Source organism: Stylophora pistillata, chromosome 2 (genome assembly GCF_964205215.1).
Source record: "Stylophora pistillata chromosome 2, jaStyPist1.2, whole genome shotgun sequence".
Lineage (NCBI taxonomy): Eukaryota > Metazoa > Cnidaria > Anthozoa > Scleractinia > Pocilloporidae > Stylophora > Stylophora pistillata.
In genome coordinates this window covers 5,667,201-5,685,414 of record NC_142520.1, presented here as the reverse complement: position 1 = coordinate 5,685,414, position 18,214 = coordinate 5,667,201, and the positions used below count along the sequence as shown (strand labels likewise).

The 18,214-nt window shown below is 37.0% G+C and overlaps 1 protein-coding gene across 1 annotated transcript in view; it reads left to right on the top strand.

Moving 5' to 3' along the window:
• The first annotated feature begins 2,992 nt into the window (after nt 1-2,992).
• The window catches only part of LOC111346342 (adhesion G protein-coupled receptor L4), a 15,419-nt gene continuing 197 nt past the window's right edge, over nt 2,993-18,214 (top strand). The window contains exons 1-20 of the mRNA XM_088750943.1: nt 2,993-3,157; nt 4,647-5,060; nt 5,169-5,501; nt 7,519-7,592; nt 7,855-7,905; nt 8,190-8,358; nt 8,970-9,074; nt 9,168-9,261; nt 9,614-9,704; nt 10,068-10,117; nt 10,420-10,558; nt 10,707-10,801; nt 10,983-11,085; nt 11,368-11,518; nt 11,875-11,956; nt 14,757-14,823; nt 15,274-15,356; nt 15,713-15,833; nt 15,921-15,962; nt 16,578-18,214. The exon at nt 16,578-18,214 is cut by the window's right edge and continues 197 nt beyond it. Coding sequence (XP_088607069.1) covers nt 3,076-3,157; nt 4,647-5,060; nt 5,169-5,501; nt 7,519-7,592; nt 7,855-7,905; nt 8,190-8,358; nt 8,970-9,074; nt 9,168-9,261; nt 9,614-9,704; nt 10,068-10,117; nt 10,420-10,558; nt 10,707-10,801; nt 10,983-11,085; nt 11,368-11,518; nt 11,875-11,956; nt 14,757-14,823; nt 15,274-15,356; nt 15,713-15,833; nt 15,921-15,962; nt 16,578-16,766 — 2,535 coding nt within the window. The 5' untranslated portion in view covers nt 2,993-3,075 and the 3' untranslated portion in view covers nt 16,767-18,214. The remainder of the gene's footprint in view (nt 3,158-4,646; nt 5,061-5,168; nt 5,502-7,518; nt 7,593-7,854; nt 7,906-8,189; nt 8,359-8,969; nt 9,075-9,167; nt 9,262-9,613; nt 9,705-10,067; nt 10,118-10,419; nt 10,559-10,706; nt 10,802-10,982; nt 11,086-11,367; nt 11,519-11,874; nt 11,957-14,756; nt 14,824-15,273; nt 15,357-15,712; nt 15,834-15,920; nt 15,963-16,577) is intronic.

Sequence of the window (18,214 nt, the reverse complement as noted above, 5' to 3'; positions counted from 1 at the left end):
GCTAACGATCGAAACGTCAGCTTTTATAACCGTAACGGTGGCCAATTTACCATTTCAACTTTGTTGATATATTCAAATTATACCAAAATGTTGGCCAGATAGCCGCGGGAATAATAATTTGCTGTTATGATAATTCACGTAGATCATCAACACACTGAGATGTACTCAAGCATCGTGCGTCCAGGATTGAGCACTACATGCTGCGCGTTTTAAGTTTTTTGTCGTGGTAGTGCGGCGTGGAGCGTACGATGTGTGTCGTGTTTCGTTCGTGTAGTATGATCCATGCGTTTTTTTCATTTTGAATAATAAATTATTACATTACTAGTTGCCCACGAACAAGTATCCACCTATTTTATCACAGTGTACAGATAAATAAAATAAATGCGTCCACGTCTTGATGCCTACGACTTTCATTTCCTAAAAAAAAAGGAGCAAAAAAAAAAACAACAACAACAACAAAGGAGAAGAAAAAGAAAATTTGGACATGGAGCTAAAGGCAAGACAAAAAATAGAATCCTTCGGGAATACGGCATCATTCTCTACTTTATAAATATAATTTTATCTCTCCAGTTTCTCTCTATTAGATCCTATTTATAGTGAGACAAAAATGCATGGGTTAACGGGTCTAATGACTAATGTGCGATCAGAATGTTTACAGAACTGATATGAATCACGATGATGACAATGCAATATAAAACTTCTAGTGTTCTTGATCCAGAGGGAATGCCAGCCACTTTTCCTCTGAACTTTATATCTTACGTTTAAACCTGTACGGATTTTGCAAATTCATTTAAAAATCCAATTTGACATTTAGTCAGTCCAAACATCAATAAAAACCTTACTTCAACTGATAGAAGTTTTTCGTGGCCTTAACCTCCGAAGCTAGAGTTATTGATTATTTTACTCGGTTTGATGACTTCTTAAAGCACTTCAATTATTTCCAGTAAATGTTATCCGCATCTTTTTCTTTCGTGTCCTTGCGCAACAACTCGTGTTTTCATTCAATTTGTGCTGTTATTATTAAAAGCTAAATGAGTGAACATTCTTTCATTTCCAGGGGCAGCTAGTATAAATAGATAATGACTGACCAATTATTAAACTCATGTATAAATGACAAAAAAAAATCATCATTTTTGGCTGGATGAAAATATAAATTTTTAATTGCTTGCTTGCTGAAAAAAAAGTCTACCGTTTTAAGAGAAATTATTTTTTCTTAATAAGAAAGACGTGAATAAAACCCACCGATTATATGCTACGTGACCTAAAGTTATTTCTTGCACACTAAAGGAAAAAAAAACCTTTCTATGCAAATATGATACTAAAGATTTACCTTTTGGATATAACCGCGTAAATGCAATTAGTTTGGAAAGATGTGATGGGCACTTAGCATCCCCTATCAGCAATATGGGACAAGTAAATAAATAGTCGGATAATTGGGAATAATTTCTGGTTGGACCTGGGAAGTTTCCGTAGAACCTTCCAGATGAAGACACTCAGTCAAAACAATACTGTGGTAGCGCAATTAGTAAGTGAAAACAACAGGAAATAAGCCGCCACAAGGTTTCGATCAGAATCATTAACGACGCGGAATGACTTTTAAACGCCATGATTTCCTGTGTAGAAAGTCGCAAGTCATATGAAACAATTGACACTTTCCTCTAACAACAGTTTTAATATCTTAACTATTTTGAAAAGAAAAAAACAAAGCAAAAACAAAACAAAATAAAAAACACTCACACTTTCCTGTAAGAATAGGGCTAATATCTCAACTATATTGTATTAGTCGCAGAAAACGCTTGATGACTCTGCCTCTTCGTAATTCTCTAGCAATTCCAGATCATTAGAGAGTTTATAACTGACAGTGTTCAACGTTTATAACCGCATAACTTATTAATCCTCATTAATCCTCCCAAACTACTAGTGAAAACCTCTGAGACGAAGACAAAGCCAATTTCCGTTACGTTAACATACATTGAGCGCATGAGATTTCCCATATATTATTATTTTTTTTTGCTAAATTGTTGTTGTTGCTTTTTTTTTATCTCGATAGCGTAATAATTAACAATTATTCCACGATTGCGCGTTGGATATTAGATGATAGTTAGCTAGTGAGGCGCGTAGCACCGAGTTGGCTATAATCATCTCATATCCAACAAGAGCGAGTGGAATAATTGCTTTGTTAAAAACGGTTAATTAGGTTATCAAATTTTATGAAATTTTATTAAATTTTTAGCTCCCTTTTAATTTTAAGCTGACACGTACGCATGCCATGTTTTTAGATTATGGTATATTGGCTGATATACGATAACGGCTAAGCCAATAAAAAGTCTTGAATTGCATTATCCAATGATCTAGTTTTTAATAATTCCGTTTAGTAATCAGCCAATACTAAGATTTCAAGTCAGTTAGAATTGATGGAAAGCTCAATCCTGGCGAAGCTACGTAATAAAATCATTTAGTTTAGCGCGAAGGTTTATTTAAATGTTAAAAAAAAAAGCTGTTTAAACTAAATAATTCAAAAACGAAAAAAAAAAAAAAAGAACCTCTTGCCTTGATTCATATTCAGTTTGAAGAAAAGGAGTCCGGCGTTTTAGAAAGTGAGGTGTCATATAAATATTTGTTTTAAAACCAATCTGAAACGTGCTTTTTACACATACTACCTCTAATGCATGTTGATATTGGGTTTCTTTCCTCGCTTTATAAAATTTACATCCCCTATGCATCGTTCTGTTTTTTAAACTTGTACACATACATACACACAGAAAAAAAGGTAAAAAAAGCTAATTGTATATATTTCTGCGACTGCGGCTCTAGGAAATAATAGCAGGGTCACATACGTAGGCAAAATGATTTATTTCAAGAATTATCCGTGAAGGGAATCCATATTGACTGTGGTAATAAACGTCAGTGAAATTGAACAGAAGAGTGACAGCTAAATTAGAATAATAAATTCAGTTATGGCACAGTATTGTGGTGGAAATGTTTGTTTGCCTAAAATTACACCTGTTCTAGATCTTTTCCACTTAAGCAATGCCTCAACGACACGAGCGCAGCGCCGCCGTATTATAAAAGAGAATGGTATACTCTCATCGCATTTTGCCACGATTTTTGTTCGTTTGTTTTGCATTTATTTGGAATTTTCAGGATTTAGTGCAAGGTTAGTCTATTTAAATGACAGACGATATAAAAGAGAGAAAAGTGACCAAGACTGTGAATAATTTATATAATTTCTATTTCATGTCGTGAAAGATATTTTCAAAACATTGTGTTCTCGTGTCAACCGAGTCTGGTCAAAGAGCGGGTCAATCTTAGCCTTTCAGTTCAACATCTCATTCAATTGCACATTAGTTCATTTTGCATGAGCTTTTTTTTAAGGACCATTGGGTAATGTTATTATTTGGAATATTCCCTAAGTAGGAAGTGAGGAACACTGAACGCCTCTAGATTTAAAGAAGTTGAAAATCATGTAGTAAATAGAATCATAGGGACAGCTGTTATAGGGGTTGATAGTATCCTGGATAAGAAATTTCAAGAAAACTTAATGCATGGCTGATTTGCGAAGCTTCAAGGGAAAATGTGAAATTTGGAGGAAAGTCTCTCAGCCGAATAAATTATCAGTTGACATACTGGCAAGCCATGAAGCGATTTATTTAGTTGATAACCCTTCAATTAATTTTCATATTTTGCAGAAATTGCTCGTTGAAAAGCTAAACAAACTTTTTAAAAATATTTATCGTTGGACACTTTAAACCAAGTTGTATTTTTTATGTGTGTTTTTTTTTGTTTTTTTTTTGTTTTGTTTTTTGTATAAAATGTAGAAATGAAATGGCGAAATCTTGAATCGGAGTTTTTTTTTTTTTCCGAGTAAATTAATGGTGGGTCACAATGTGTCACAGTCACAAAATATTGAATAAAGATATATGTAATTCCCCGATCAAGGGCCTCGAGACTTGAAAAAAAGAAAACAACAACAACAACAACAAAATAATCTTCTGGCAGTCTCACTTAATTCAATTTGCATATATGCCATATGTATTAATGCCCTGTACCTTTTTTAATATTTCGAAGGGGGGATGAGGTGGTGGGGGGGGGGGGGTTGTGGGACGGGAGGTCGGGGCGGGGGGGGGGGCTGGGGCAGGGGTGGCAGGAGAAGCAGTGGCCTATTGATCAAAACACCGCTGGCTTCCATGTCGAACATTACGGGTTCGAGTCCTGGCAATAATTGTGGGGTCGGGGCGGGGCTAGGAGAAGCAGTGACCTAATGATCTAAGCACTGGATTCCGGATCGAGCAGTACGGGTTCTAGACCTGGCGATAATTGTGTTGTGTTCTTGCGTAAGACACTTAACTCTCACAATGCCTTTCTTCACTCGGGGCTATAAACTGGAACTGGTGAGTTGCTAAGGAAACCTAAATTTGCAATGGACTAGTATCCCCTCCACGGGAAATTAGTAACACTCCTGGTCGCTTCATGCTACTTAAATCTCTGACTGAGTGGGTCCTTGAGCTAGAGCACAAAGCTTACCTTACCTTACTTTTTCCGAAGCCCCTTTCGCCAAAATGCAATCTGCTTCAAAATATTATACCACTGGGTGTGTATTGTTTGGACTGAGGGGTTCTTATTTGATTTTTTCCTCCGTACAACAGGCAAGCATTGTTCTTCTTATACACCGTTAGACATCGCAGAGCTTAAGCGAGGTAACTGCCAGCAGATGAATGACTCCTCCTTCCAATATTGGTTAAAAATTGATTGTAAAATAAGACGCTTTTACTGGTATCCTGATCATGACTTTCGTCAGTGTATACAATCGTGGTGTCATTATTTTGCAACATGCTTTCATCAAACAACGGAATGGGAAAACACTTGCAACTTAAAGTTTAAACGATTCCAGTTGTCTTACTTCGACATAAGTACTGCGGAAGGAGTGAACGATATCTCTCATTTCAAACAGATTTACGTCAAATATTGCGGTAAACCACGATATGAAAGAACCTATTATTATAGGACATTTGCCATCAGGATTTCCTTTGTGGAATGCCAATCGAAAAACACAGGGAAAGGTCTGTGCCAAAATTTCTTTTCTTATGTATTTAAAAAAAAGTTTATCCTCCACTCGTGTAATATCTTTCAGTATGAAACCATTCATAACTTTTACTCGAATGATTTAGAGCCGCCATGTTTGAAGACAGCGGTATGGAAACATGGTTCCAATACCTGCAATCACCTGAATAATAGCACCAACAACATCTGGTACGAGGTTGGCCGTGGTTATTATTCTTCATTAAGATGGTGTGATGCATTTCGGGACTGCTTTGGGTTCACTGACGTCAGAAAGCGATGCCGTCTTGATTTTGACTTCTACTTTCGTGCTCCACCAAAGTTTACAACAGAAATACTCAGTTATTTACCTTACGCAAGGATTCAGGTCAGCTACGTTTGCAGCAAACGTTATACATTTGCTGTTAATGTCATTCGGTGCAACTCTGGATCAAAACTAAATGGTATGTTTTAGATCAATGTCAGTATCTAAGAAAAAACGCACCTACCCCATTCGTAGCCGTAAAAAAAAGAAAAAAAAAAAGAAAAACAAAACAAAACAAAACAAAAAAAATAGAAAGTAAGGACAACAGTGCACACGACAATCCCGAAAGGTATTCTGGCTATCCGATAATAACTGAATTTCGATAGGTCGGATAAATGAAATCATCAAACCCACGATGGATAGTCCTCTATTGATGTTTAACCAGATTTCCTTGAAATCCTTAGGCCAAGGAACCATAACCTGAGAATGATCTACCATACCTTTTAAAAATTGTCACGTGCTCGTTTTTTTATTTATTAATTTTTTACAGTCTTCTTGAAGCAGCTGTATGCAATAGAAGTAAACGCTGGTTTTCTCTTTTCCATTTAATGGTGCTATGTTAATTGTAAAATTTGCAGTCTCTATTAAACTTCTTTCGCCCTTGATTATGGGCCAAGTCGCACTAGAGGACAAAACTGTTCATTGATGTCAAAACTCTGTCATCACAATGAAAAACAAAGTGCGACCGGTTTGTTCCCACCAAAGGACAAAATTTGGTCGCGGAAGGACAAACTTCAAAATGCCGTCGACTACCTCTAGAGCAGGCCAAATTGAGACAAATTTTGGAAAACAATAGCTAGGGTGTTTTCATTGGGTAATGATTTGACAGGTGATATGTAGCAGAGTCTCTATGCTATAGACATCGTTGCAAAATTAATCACGTTCTCCTTTCGTAACAACATGAATCGCGGCGCGGGCGACCAGTTTTTCTCCGTATGAATATCCACAATATCCACCAGGACAGATCTATCCTTTTCCAGGCCCTTACATGGTTATTGATGATCGAGGAAATCCCAGCCCATCTGGTTCGACCACGTGAACTGACTCGTTGCCAGAATCCCTCCAGTTCAGCGAATATAGCTAAATGCCGGCATCAACCTCATCCTCTTCGCGCCGTGCATCTTCGTCATCCGAGAACAAAAAGGCTCAGGACAGATGTAGTAAAGAAGAGGAGAGGCTTATAATTCAACTGTGGGCTGAGAAGCATGATCAGTTAGAAAGCCGAGAGTCAATGAAAACATGAGCTTGGATCACGGAAAACACTCAAAACCAACAAGACGGCCGACAGTCACTGCGAGAATTCTTCGTGGTAACATATTTTTAGATCCCTCGTGTCGCGGTTTTGTGGATGTAAACAGCGAGAAAAGGCAGCTTCGCGGGAAATCGCGAGCAATCACAAGGCGCTCACAAGGCGTGTTGTGTTTTGTTAACAGATTTTGTTCTGAAGTGCGACTGTAGCCTTCCGGACAAATTTTGTGTCGCTAACCGATTTCAAGTCGGATTTGTCCAGAACAATTCTGAAATTTCCCTCTAGTGCGACTTGGCCCGATGTTGTATGTGTATTTCTGTTCTTAATTTGAGTATATCAACAAAGTTGAAATGATAAATTGGCCACCGATACCATTATAAAAGCTGACGTTTCGAGCGTTAGCGCTTCTTCGGAGCGAATAGAGGAATTGTGGGTTGTGTGTGCTTTTAAAGGCAGAAAAAGGAGCTACATATTGGTGGGAGCATGGCAACGAGGAAAACACGGTAGTCTTAATCCCACAGGTATCAACGAACGCTTTTCATTCCACTAATTTATTCATGTTTTTATCGTTGCCATGTCCCCACCAATCACGTGGCTCCTTTTTCTGCCTTTAAAGGCACACACAACCCACAACTCCTCTATTTGCTACGACGAAGGGCTAACGCTCGAAACGTCAGCTTTCATAATCGTAACGGTGGCCAATTTACCGTTTCAACTTTGTTGATATACTCAATTTAAGAACAGTTACCTCCACCGACGCAGCCGCAAACAATTTCTTTATAAACTATCAGCTTTTATCTATCTGTGTCCTTGTTTGTTTGTTTGTTTTTCGCTTGTTTTTCCATAGCAGTACGGCACTCCTCGATTCCCTTATTCGATGCATTTTTTTTCCTTTTTGTATGTTTAGACGGTCTAGAGATAAAGAGTGATAATGACGCTAGTGATGATGATGCTGACACTCCACAGACCCTAAACGATCAGGTACTCAGAATGTATTCAGAATAGATAAGTTATCATCCGTACATTTACAATATCCAACATTAATAATGGACATAAGCCAGAGCGAGAACAAGCCTTTTTTTTTTTTTTTTTTTTTTTCTTTTTTCTTTTTTTATTTGAAAGGAATGGCCTGGGTAGGAAGCAGGGTTCATTTTTAACTTTTGTTGTTGTCTTTTTTTCCTATTTTTCGTTTATTATTTTCAATAATATACTTACTTTTCCGATGAAAATTCATCATCAATAGGTACTGAATGATTTAAGCCTCATTACTATTGAAAGAGAGGATTCTCTGCAGGTATTCCGATTAATACTTTGAGAGATGTTATCATTTGATATATCGCATTTGTTATATAACCTCGTTGACTTGATAAAACCAAACCTTTGTAGCTTTTAACAGCTGTGCAAAATTCTAAAAAGGAAATAGCCTTTAGAGATACTAATTAAGGATACATTCTTGAAAAAAATTGGAAAGTAAACTACTGTAAATATCAGGCATCAAATGAAGTACTTTTCATTAAAAAATAGAATGATTCGCTGGCGTTTATTTAATTGATATTCCGCGTGTTTAATACTTTTTAGATTGCTTTGGGGGTGTTTGAGGAGACCATGTTCGGAAATCTAACAGAGGAGGCAAAAATGGAGGAAGTTTTTCAAGCGACAACAGCTTTTGAAGAATTCGCGCTGGAATATGCTCGGTATCACCTCAATCAAACGAACCCTAAACTGAACATCAGCAGCCAAAACATTGGTAAATGGCAAAAAAAAAAACTTTTTCGTTTACACGCCTGCTCTGTCACCATGTATCATGGAAAAATAAAAAAATATATACTCCTCTTAACAGAACAAAGTGTAAGGCGAGCGGACGTGACTTCGAGTCCATTCATTAAAAGAAAAAGGGCATTTTAGATCGTATGACAACTGTCATTTATCACGGACGAAAAAGAGAAGTAACGACAAAATGAGTGAGAGAAGATTGTTATTTTGGCCTCTCTCTCATTCTAATAAACTTTTACTGCTTTTTTTAACTTTCTTTCTTTCTTTGCACAATGACAGTTCATAAAGACACGGCTGTCAGAAAGAACGACTATTATTACTTAGAAATCGGAGAAGTTGGGAACTCCTATGTCAAAATGTTCTGCCCAATCCGTATTCTGTTTTGAAGTAAAGGTCTGTTGAAAGTGACTTCAAATAACCAAACTATGTATTTCGATAAGCCTTATTTAAGCTTATCGAGTCTTTTTCTTTGATTGGCTCTTTATTTTGTGTATTGTTGTTGCTGTTGTTGTTTTTTTTTTAGTCTCGTTTCTCGTTTTTTGTGTTTTGCCAATCAATATAACATTTGCTACGTTTTGTGTCTAGATTTGGAGATCCGAAGAGTTTTCGACCAAAACGAGAGCAATTTTTATCTTAAGGAGTCAAAAGGACAAAACTTCGTTAAAATTCCTTCGGAAAACTTTCAGAATGGTGAGTAAAGGATTCTTTACATACATCAAATAGATTCTATCCATTAGATGCATCCATCTTTCAGTAAACCTACTGTACGTTGTTACTTTTTAGATTCAGAAATAGTCCTGGGAGTTTTATACAAAACGCTTCATAAACTGCTGGTAACCAATGATGTTCACACCAAAGATGCAACTAACGAAAGCAGGTATGATTATTTTATTTTGTTTGCACATAAGTTTCTTTGTTCCCATCTAGCCCATCTTAAAATGCTTCTAATCTCACTTATAACTGAACAGGGGATAGAAGAAAGAAATAGACTAAAAAGTATTTGCTAGACAAAAAGCAAAACAAAATAGAGCGAATATCAATTAGTTTGTTAATTTGCCACGATTTATCATTCCTCCTCGCTTCGCTTTTTATCATTAATGTCTCTGCTGCCCTTCAGTCATCTTCCACAATCCCATCGCTATACGTCTGCTCTTTTTTTCTTTTTTTTTTAATTTCATTTTATAAATTAGAATGAGATGAATAACTTTTTCTACTGAATCTCACCTCAGACATCTCAACACCATCATAATGTCTGCTACAATTGATCCACATCCTACGAGGCTGACAGAAAACGTTACGTTAATGTTCAGGGATTTAAAGGCAAGTGCAGAAATAAAGCTCTGTTATTGAAGCACTTCTCACTCCCTTAAAAGAGGAGTACTGTTCAAACAAGTTTTCAAAGGAAGAAATGAAGTGGTTCCAATATGGGTGCAATAAATAGTTGTAATTTTTTTTTACTGCCGTGATCCACACTTAGATAAAGAATTTCAGACAAAATTTCACCCAAACCAGGCCATTTATTTCTTTTAGAGAAAACAGCAGGGATGTTATGCCCTTTTGTGTTTCATCAGACAATATTTTTTTTTTTTACCTTTTCGGCAGTCAACAACCCCTTATTGACGTCTTTGCTTTCCTGGAGGCACAGGACCTTTTTAAGATCAGAGAATTTGTTTCCACTTTCAGATCACAAACATGAAAAGAGATTGTGTGTTTTGGAACACAGCAGAAAGCAGGTCATTATCAATGTACTGATATTTTCTTCATTTTTAATTGCCAAACAAAGAACTTGCGTGACGGAATAAAACTATCCTCGTGTTAAAGTTTTCTAATGGGTGAGAAAATCTAGGGCGATAAGTGGTAAGTTTCCTATGTTTCCTGCCGTTGATTTAAGTCCAATGTAGGTTAATTTGCGCTGTAACAGACCCCTGTCTTGTTCTTGCAAAATTGAAAAATCTATTCAACAATTCAATAAGGAGGGAGCTGGTCGATGTTATTATGTAAGAATTTTTAAAAGATGGATGTACCTTTTTTGCAGCTATGTCGGTTGGTCAGGGCAAGGTTGCTCTGCAAAATCTGTGGGCGATTCTCAAACAGAGTGCACCTGTAATCATTTGACTCATTTCGCTGTACTCGTACAGTTTGGCACAGGGCCCGGCGATAAAGTCTTATCTGAGGTAAAATGAGTTATCGGTATCATTTGACAATAATTCAAAGCATGTAAAGACTATATCTAGCTTTGTTTAAGCTACTCTTGATCGTATCTTTACTTATTTTGCGCTTTCTTATTCTCATTTTGTTTTGTTATTTAATTTTTTTACACAGACAGACAACAAAATCTTGGAGGTCCTAACTTATTTGGGTCTGACACTATCTCTCATTGGAATTATCCTAACAATTCTAAGCTACGCTTTCCTTACGTAAGTACACCGCTATAGAACAACTCAAAAAGACAAGACACACAAAATTTAGTTTCATACAGACACATTTATACTTTGTTTCTATTAATTTGTCATAATTTTATAACATTTCGTATCATAGGGAGACATGCATCCCTATTTTTTTATTAACTCGTCTATCGTTTGACTCCTTTGCCATCAGGGAGATGAAAGGTCCTTTATCCCAGATTCGTCTAAGTTTGGTTGCTTCGCTGGGCGCAGCTCAAATCATATTTCTGGCCGGGATCGGTGCGACTGAGAACAAAGTAAGGAATACTTGATATGGCTGCTGTGACTTTCATTGCATTTTCCAACTCTTTTCTCGTTTGAATGTACATGTAACGAAATGCCTGAGAAAGAAATATTTTTAACAACAGGTTTTTATTAGAAAATTATATCTATTTTAATCCTCTTCGTTTGTCTCACAGTGACCAAAATGTTTATCCATCCGGTATAACCAGTCTGGATTTCGCTTCTTTGCCAACGAACGTTTTTTTTACTTAACCACAGCGGCGGCTAACTGATCATGAAATGATTCTTCTTTCCAGAAAGCGTGTGTTCTGGTAGCAGCCCTTGAGCAGTACTTTTTGTTCGCCGCTTTCTGTTGGATGTTCATCGAAGGGGTTTACCTTTACTTATTTGTTGTAAAAGTTTACAATGTTTCAAGCAAGTTGAAGATATGCCACGGAGTTGCATGGAGTAAGATAAAATTTCAGCTAACTAAACAGCGTAACACTTTAAAAAATACTGACAACCTTTACCTAGGGCTCCTTCCCAGTTTTAGTAGCTGTAAATAACAGGATAATTTAATTCCCTCTACTTTAATGTACGTGGAAGCTAGACCGTTGCGGGTAAAACCCGAACAATTTGAGGGAATAAAGGTTAAATGTGAGCCGTCTTACTGAGCGGAAAATCCGGCAGTATCTCTTCCAGGAGTTGATCTCAAACCTCTTGAACCACTAGGGAACGTTTATCCCTGATCAGTTCTTTAAAACTATTTGTCCTGAATAAGGTTCATTAAGACGGGGGTGTGTGTTTTTGACTTTCTATCACAGGTTTTTCTGCACTTGTGGTCGCCTTATCCCTGAGCATTACAGCAAGCAAAGATGGAATTGAGTGTTTCGTCAGTGAAAAACTGTAAGTACATATAAATATATTACCAAAAGGACGTACAGACAGCAGAGTGACAATAACTCTCAAAAAAGAAACAACTTTGATTTGAAATTGACAAGACATGTTTCGACGTTCTCATGTCATCTTCAGTTGCAAATGAGCATTTCACCGTTGTACATTTGAATTTATATCAAGGTACGTTACAAATTACATGTCAGGGCTTACGTTACATTTGAATGTTAAAAACGCGAAAAATGTAAATAGCGCGCGCTTGACTAGATCAAAAAAATAAATAAATAGATAAAATAAATAAAATAAATAAAGAGAATAATAATGATATTAAAATAAAAGACCAAGGAACAACTTAATTAAAAGAAAAAAGACAATTCTAGAGGTTTCAATTGCTGATTAAGAGTGGGTATTTCCCGCTTAATATACAATGCCTCTTCGATCTTAATTTGGTATTTTGAAGCGTCAGAATCTAAGATCGTGAAACATTCAGTATCACAGGAGTCAAGACAGGCTCTTGATGATTGCAGGTGCTTGTAAATATGCGAAGTTTTGTCCGACAAGAGTTTTGTACACGAACTCGTGTACAAATGTGGCGAGTGGTCTCACCAATATAACTGACATTACAGCCAGCACACGAAAATTTATATACGACACGCGAAAGCAGGCCCAGCGGAACTGAGTCTTTCACAGTTAACATGTTTCTGAGTTTAAACGTACTGAAGACACACCTAACATCTAAATCAGCTCTACAATAACGTTTGAGTAGTTGTCTTAACTTAGTCTGAGCGATGTTCGAAAACCGACCAACATAGGGAAGTTTATAATAGTGCGAAGAGGGTTTAGCGTAGTTAGAAGAGGCGTTCTACCCAGTAGGAGAAGGATTACTTTTCTTCGCTAGATACCTGTAAATGATCTTGTGTATGATCCAAGATAGAAAACAATTTTTCCGTAGCAAGAAAATAAGTTTCTTGACATCCAGATGAACACCAACCCAGGAATTATTAATCTTATATACTATGTCAATCAATGTTCTGACTAAACCTAATTTGTAAATCAAAGGGGCGAAGCTGAAATAATTGGTAAGAAGACCAGTAAACGTCTTCTTGCGATATACACTGGTTACGATGGATGTATGATTGTTGTCTAACAATATGTCTAGAAACGATAATATCTTATCACTTTCCTTTTCCATTGTGAAACGAATACTAGGATACCTGGCGTTGATACAATCAAAGAACTCGAGTGCGTCCTCCTCGCTTTTGAACAAACAAAATGTGTCATCAACATAGCGTTTGTAGAACAGAACTTCAGAGAATGAATAGTTATCTAGCCAGTTTTTTTTCATGATGTCCCATAAAGAGGTTTGCAAGCACTGGAGCAAGTGGGGAGCCCATGGCAACCCCATCTATTTGATCATAAAACACACCCTTAAACAAGAAACCAGTATCAGCTGTTGCGAAGGTAAAAAGCGTTTTTTGGGTCAGCGGCGTTTATCTTAAGACCAGGGTTATCTTGATAAATGTATCTGATCGACAGATCAATGCATTCATCAAGAGGTATACTAGTGAACAAAACTCTCAACATCAAAAGATACTATGAACCTCCCTGAGGGAAGACAACAATCATACAAGAGGAGCTCTAATGAGAGTGACATAAGCAGTAACAAGATCGGTTGTGCTCACATTAGACATCTGAGAATACGGAGGATATAGAGTTGCTTGGAAGCTCTAGGCACAATGGAATCTATATGTGCATTTCAGTGAAGATCTGATTGAAGGGTTAAGTCAATAACCTTGTGGGAGAGAACAGAGTCAAGTGGCTTACCGTTAATGGTGGAAACTGGTAAAACTGGCTGTTCGTGGAAGAAACATATGCGCATAATCTTACATTTAGATGGATTTAGACTCATATTATTCTCGACAGCCCTCTGGTGAATTCTGTCCAAATCAGACTGCAGACAAGAGGACTGACCACGATTGAGTGTATGAGACGGGGCAATCTTTTCGACATACTTCTAACGATTACAGCCTAACTGGGTAGGAAAACCCAAATCGTTTAGCATTAAAAAAAAAGAGGATAGGCCATGATTTAGCCCCCTGAGGAACTCAAGCAGTGATGGGAAGCCACGATGAAATAATCAAAGACCTTGGTAAAGTTAAGGAAACTCCCATACAGGTATCGACTAGGCTTGTCAAGAGCTTTAAAACAATGGTGCAAGAGGTCGACAAGGCAGAGGGATGTTGAAGAGCCTTTTATAGAACCAAACTGACGAGGGTCAATTTTTTTGCAAATGTCTTCATACAGCCTTTTCACAGCAAAGTCTTCTTGGACTTTTGACAAAATAGGAGTGAGAGAAATAGGTCGAGGGTCGTTTTCAGACTGCACTGGACGAATTTTCGGAATAGGTGATCCAAACGATTGTTTTTACAACTCTGGAAACAAACCAGCCTCAAATGAGCGGTAGAACAACTCAGTAATAGGATATGCTAGCTTGTTAGAGAATTCTCTCAATGCTCGGTAAAGAATACCATCTGGACCAGCAGCTTTAAATACTAGTATTTGCCAACTTAGGCTTTACTTCATAAACAGAAATCACAGGAAGCTGTTATGGTGCAGGGAGGAAAGCAGAAAAGCGTACAACATTCTGCTATTCGATAAGACTTTTTGTCTATCTTCCTTATAAAAGGACTCTAGAATAGGCTTTGAAACTCTTAATAATGTGTCTGTCCGATCTTTTTAAATGTGCCATTAATTTAATTAATTGTTTTTGTTTTTTTTTTCTTTTAATTTGTTTTGCTTTTTGTCTGTCAAGTTGCTGGCTTTCTAGCGAAAACGGTCTGATCTGGATTTTTATTGTCTTTGTTTTACTGATTGGATTGGTGAGTATATCGTATAGCAACTTCCTAAATATTTACCACTGACATGATTTTGAACATCTATTGATCCTAGCTTTGCAAGTGAATGCCTCTCAAGATGAAGGTGGTAACAGTAGCAGTGATGCAAATGGCATCGACGACAATGAAAAAAGTGGAATTAGGGCAGCAAGTGATAAAAAAAAGCAATTTGGTTATATCAACTAAGTTGAAATTGTAAGTTGGCCACCATAACAAATAAAAAAGCTGACGTTGGGCAATTTATAATTTAAACTTAGTTGATATAACCAAATTACATTGTTACCCCACCGACGCAGCACCACAGTTTCTTTATAAACTTTTAGCCTTTATTCACTTCATAAAAAAAAAAAAAAAAAAGCATTGAACTCTTCTCTTCCATATCTCGAACGTCGGTATTACCTCGTTATAGTAGCTATTTTTGTTTCCTTTTTCTAGCTTAACGTTATGATCCTTTTACGAGTTATCAAGGAGATGACGACAATGCATCAAACAAAGGACAGCCAATCTGAAAAAATCAGGTAGATAGCAAAGGGCTAGTTCAATATACGATGTCTATCCCAAACTGCGGTTTTACGCGATCAGTGGTTGATTTAACGAAATAAATATCATTCCGCTGTAAGCTTTCAGCCCTCTTGACACTGCTCACAAAAATTAATGAATAGATAAAAGGTTCGGCAAGATTGAAGATGGCTTAAAACGAGGTATTGTTAAAAAATTACTAAAATCTGTTTCAAAACTGGCCCTAAGTCTTTTTCCCGACCGAAACGAAAGAGGAATATCCAAGTTCTACCAGATAATCGTTTTACAAGAAAAAAAGTAATGTGTGCTTGGTGATTTAAAGTCTTAGTCGAGAAATATGAACTTTCTTTTGTAGGCTTGGCATAAGAGCATGCTTGGTAATGATTCCTCTCTTGGGTGTCACGTGGCTATTTGGTGTTCTATCTTCAGTACACAAAGCTTTTGCTTATATTTTCACGATTTTCAACTCAACTCAGGTAAGTTTGGAAATAAATTTATATTTGTCTGTTGTTAGGCACGGTGAGGAAAAACAAAAACTTAATTCAGTGCTTATCTCTCAACAGGGCTTCATGATTTTCTTCCTGCACTGCGTGAGAAACACGGAGGTACATTTTTATTGTTTCATTTCAAGCTTTCATTGTCGCTAAGTTACCTTCATTTTAATTTTTCCCCCTCGATAGATGGGCCTTCATTCATTCTTAAATCATCTTATGGCCAGAGCCTGTTTCTGGGAATAGCAGCGATTATTAATTACTCAGGAGTTTCAAAATTTCTGATCCTTGACGTTAAACTGAAAAGAGAACAAGGAAATTTGGTAATATCAACTAAGTTAAAATTGTACATTTGCCTAGTAAAGAGTTAAAAGACTGACGTTTCGAGCGGTAGCCATTCGTCAGAGTGTTCGCCATTCGCTCTGACGAAAGGCTAACGCTCGAAACTTCGTCTCTTTAGCCCTTTACAGTGGCCAATTTACAATTTCAACTTAGTTGATGTAACCGAGTGAATTACCTTTTTACCCCCACTAACGCAGCACCACAGTTTCTTTAGAGACCTACCCCTTTTACTGAAAATAGAACAGTTCCTGGAGGATCAATTTTCATCTCTTATTCTTTTAACTTCACTGAACTCTTTCCTGTTCAAACTCTTTAGAGCATAAAACGAGAAACATGAAGTTTGTTTCCAATATTTTGTTTTGTTTTGTTTTGTTTTTCATCCTGTAGATAAGAAGTCGTTTCAAAAGAAAGCTCCACTCCATTTTCCCATTGGCAGACAATGGAACCAATATCAAAAGAAGCTCTGAAGGAAATGAAACTGCCAGCGGCAATATCTCCATAAAGAAGACTATAGCTAAACATAGCGTTGTGACCGAAAGAAGAAATGACGGCTCAGAGAAAACTTCTTGCCTATAATTTTTTATGCATATACTCAAATATGACACTGGCTAGTTTATAATTGGCAGGAAAGGAAGATTCCCCAAATTTTCTCAATAAATCATGATCAACAGAAGCAAAGATTTAATGGCAAATGAATACAATACGAAAACGCTACACCTTAGGAAAGGAAATACGACTTGCTTATTGTACCAGCAGGGGGATGTTGACCACCCTAGATCAACCAATTTTGGTTGCAAGAGTCGCGTGTGTAATTGGTAACCATGCCAATTGTAGCGTTAATTATTTCCTTTTAATAATTAAGGAGCAACGCATCCCTTTATTGTAAAATTATTTTGGACGATTACCCAGAGTGCGACACTTTGGCATATTGTGGAGACTAAAAGGATTAAAATCATTCGTATTCTGCTAAATAATAATTTAAAAAATGATAATGATGGAACGTAACGATAGGCATTTTAGTTATCGAGTTTTTATGCTAGCGTTAAAAATTAAATAAAATTTAACGTAAAAAATGAGATTTTTCTAACTTCAGCAAAGCGTAAAGGCTACTGACCAGTTCTCATTCAGTAAGTCTTAAACAGTTGTTATTAGATCATAATTGTAGCTAGTGTTAAACTGTAACCGCCACCTGTCATGACCTTTTGTGTAGTTGTTATCCACCAGAGCTTTTCGAAAATCTTCTAAAAGGAGAAATTCCTGCCTAGCAGTTGTAGTCTATTACGTGATCCTTTAGATAATTAATGGCACAACCTAATCCTTTGTACTTTAGGCTTAAATAGAGCTGTTTTGCAAAGCTTTCTTTGGCCAAGCCAGTTCTGGCCAGGACAAACTCACTCAGGTCAAGCTAGGTCAGACTCAGTTTGGTAAAAAGCAGTCAGTTTAGTAGTGTTTACAGAACAAATCTACGTTGAAGCCAACTTTGTTGTTGTTAATCACCGTCTCAAGGATAGCCAACAGCCTTAATAGATCCCGGCCCTCCCGAAGCCAGCGAGTGTCCCCCGAAAAGCGTTTTCCTAGAGGAAGTTTATCGAGTTGTTCCTCCATCTGTCCGTTTATTTGTGAAAGCAAAAACCTGTTTTCACTGTAATAGAGAACTTACTAAAGGAGTACTTCGCTTTTTACGAATATTCTAATGTGTTGTAATTATGGTTCGCATCTTTCTACTTCAACCATTAATATTACACTGAAGAACAGCGCAAAATGGCAAAAACGTTTCTGTCTGATTGAGGTGGGAAGTATTTGCATTTTATATAACAGAACTGCTTCATGCGCTGCTGCTCAATGAAAATTGAGGATTTTACTTTGAAAACACGAAGCTAAGGTGCTTCTTTTCCACACTACAATATGCGAGAATTCTGCATTCATCGTATGAGTTTATGACTGAGGGGCTCGCAGATGTTGTATGACGTTGATAAAAGAGCTAGCAATGATAATTATCGCATCCGACACTCCGTCTTTATTTC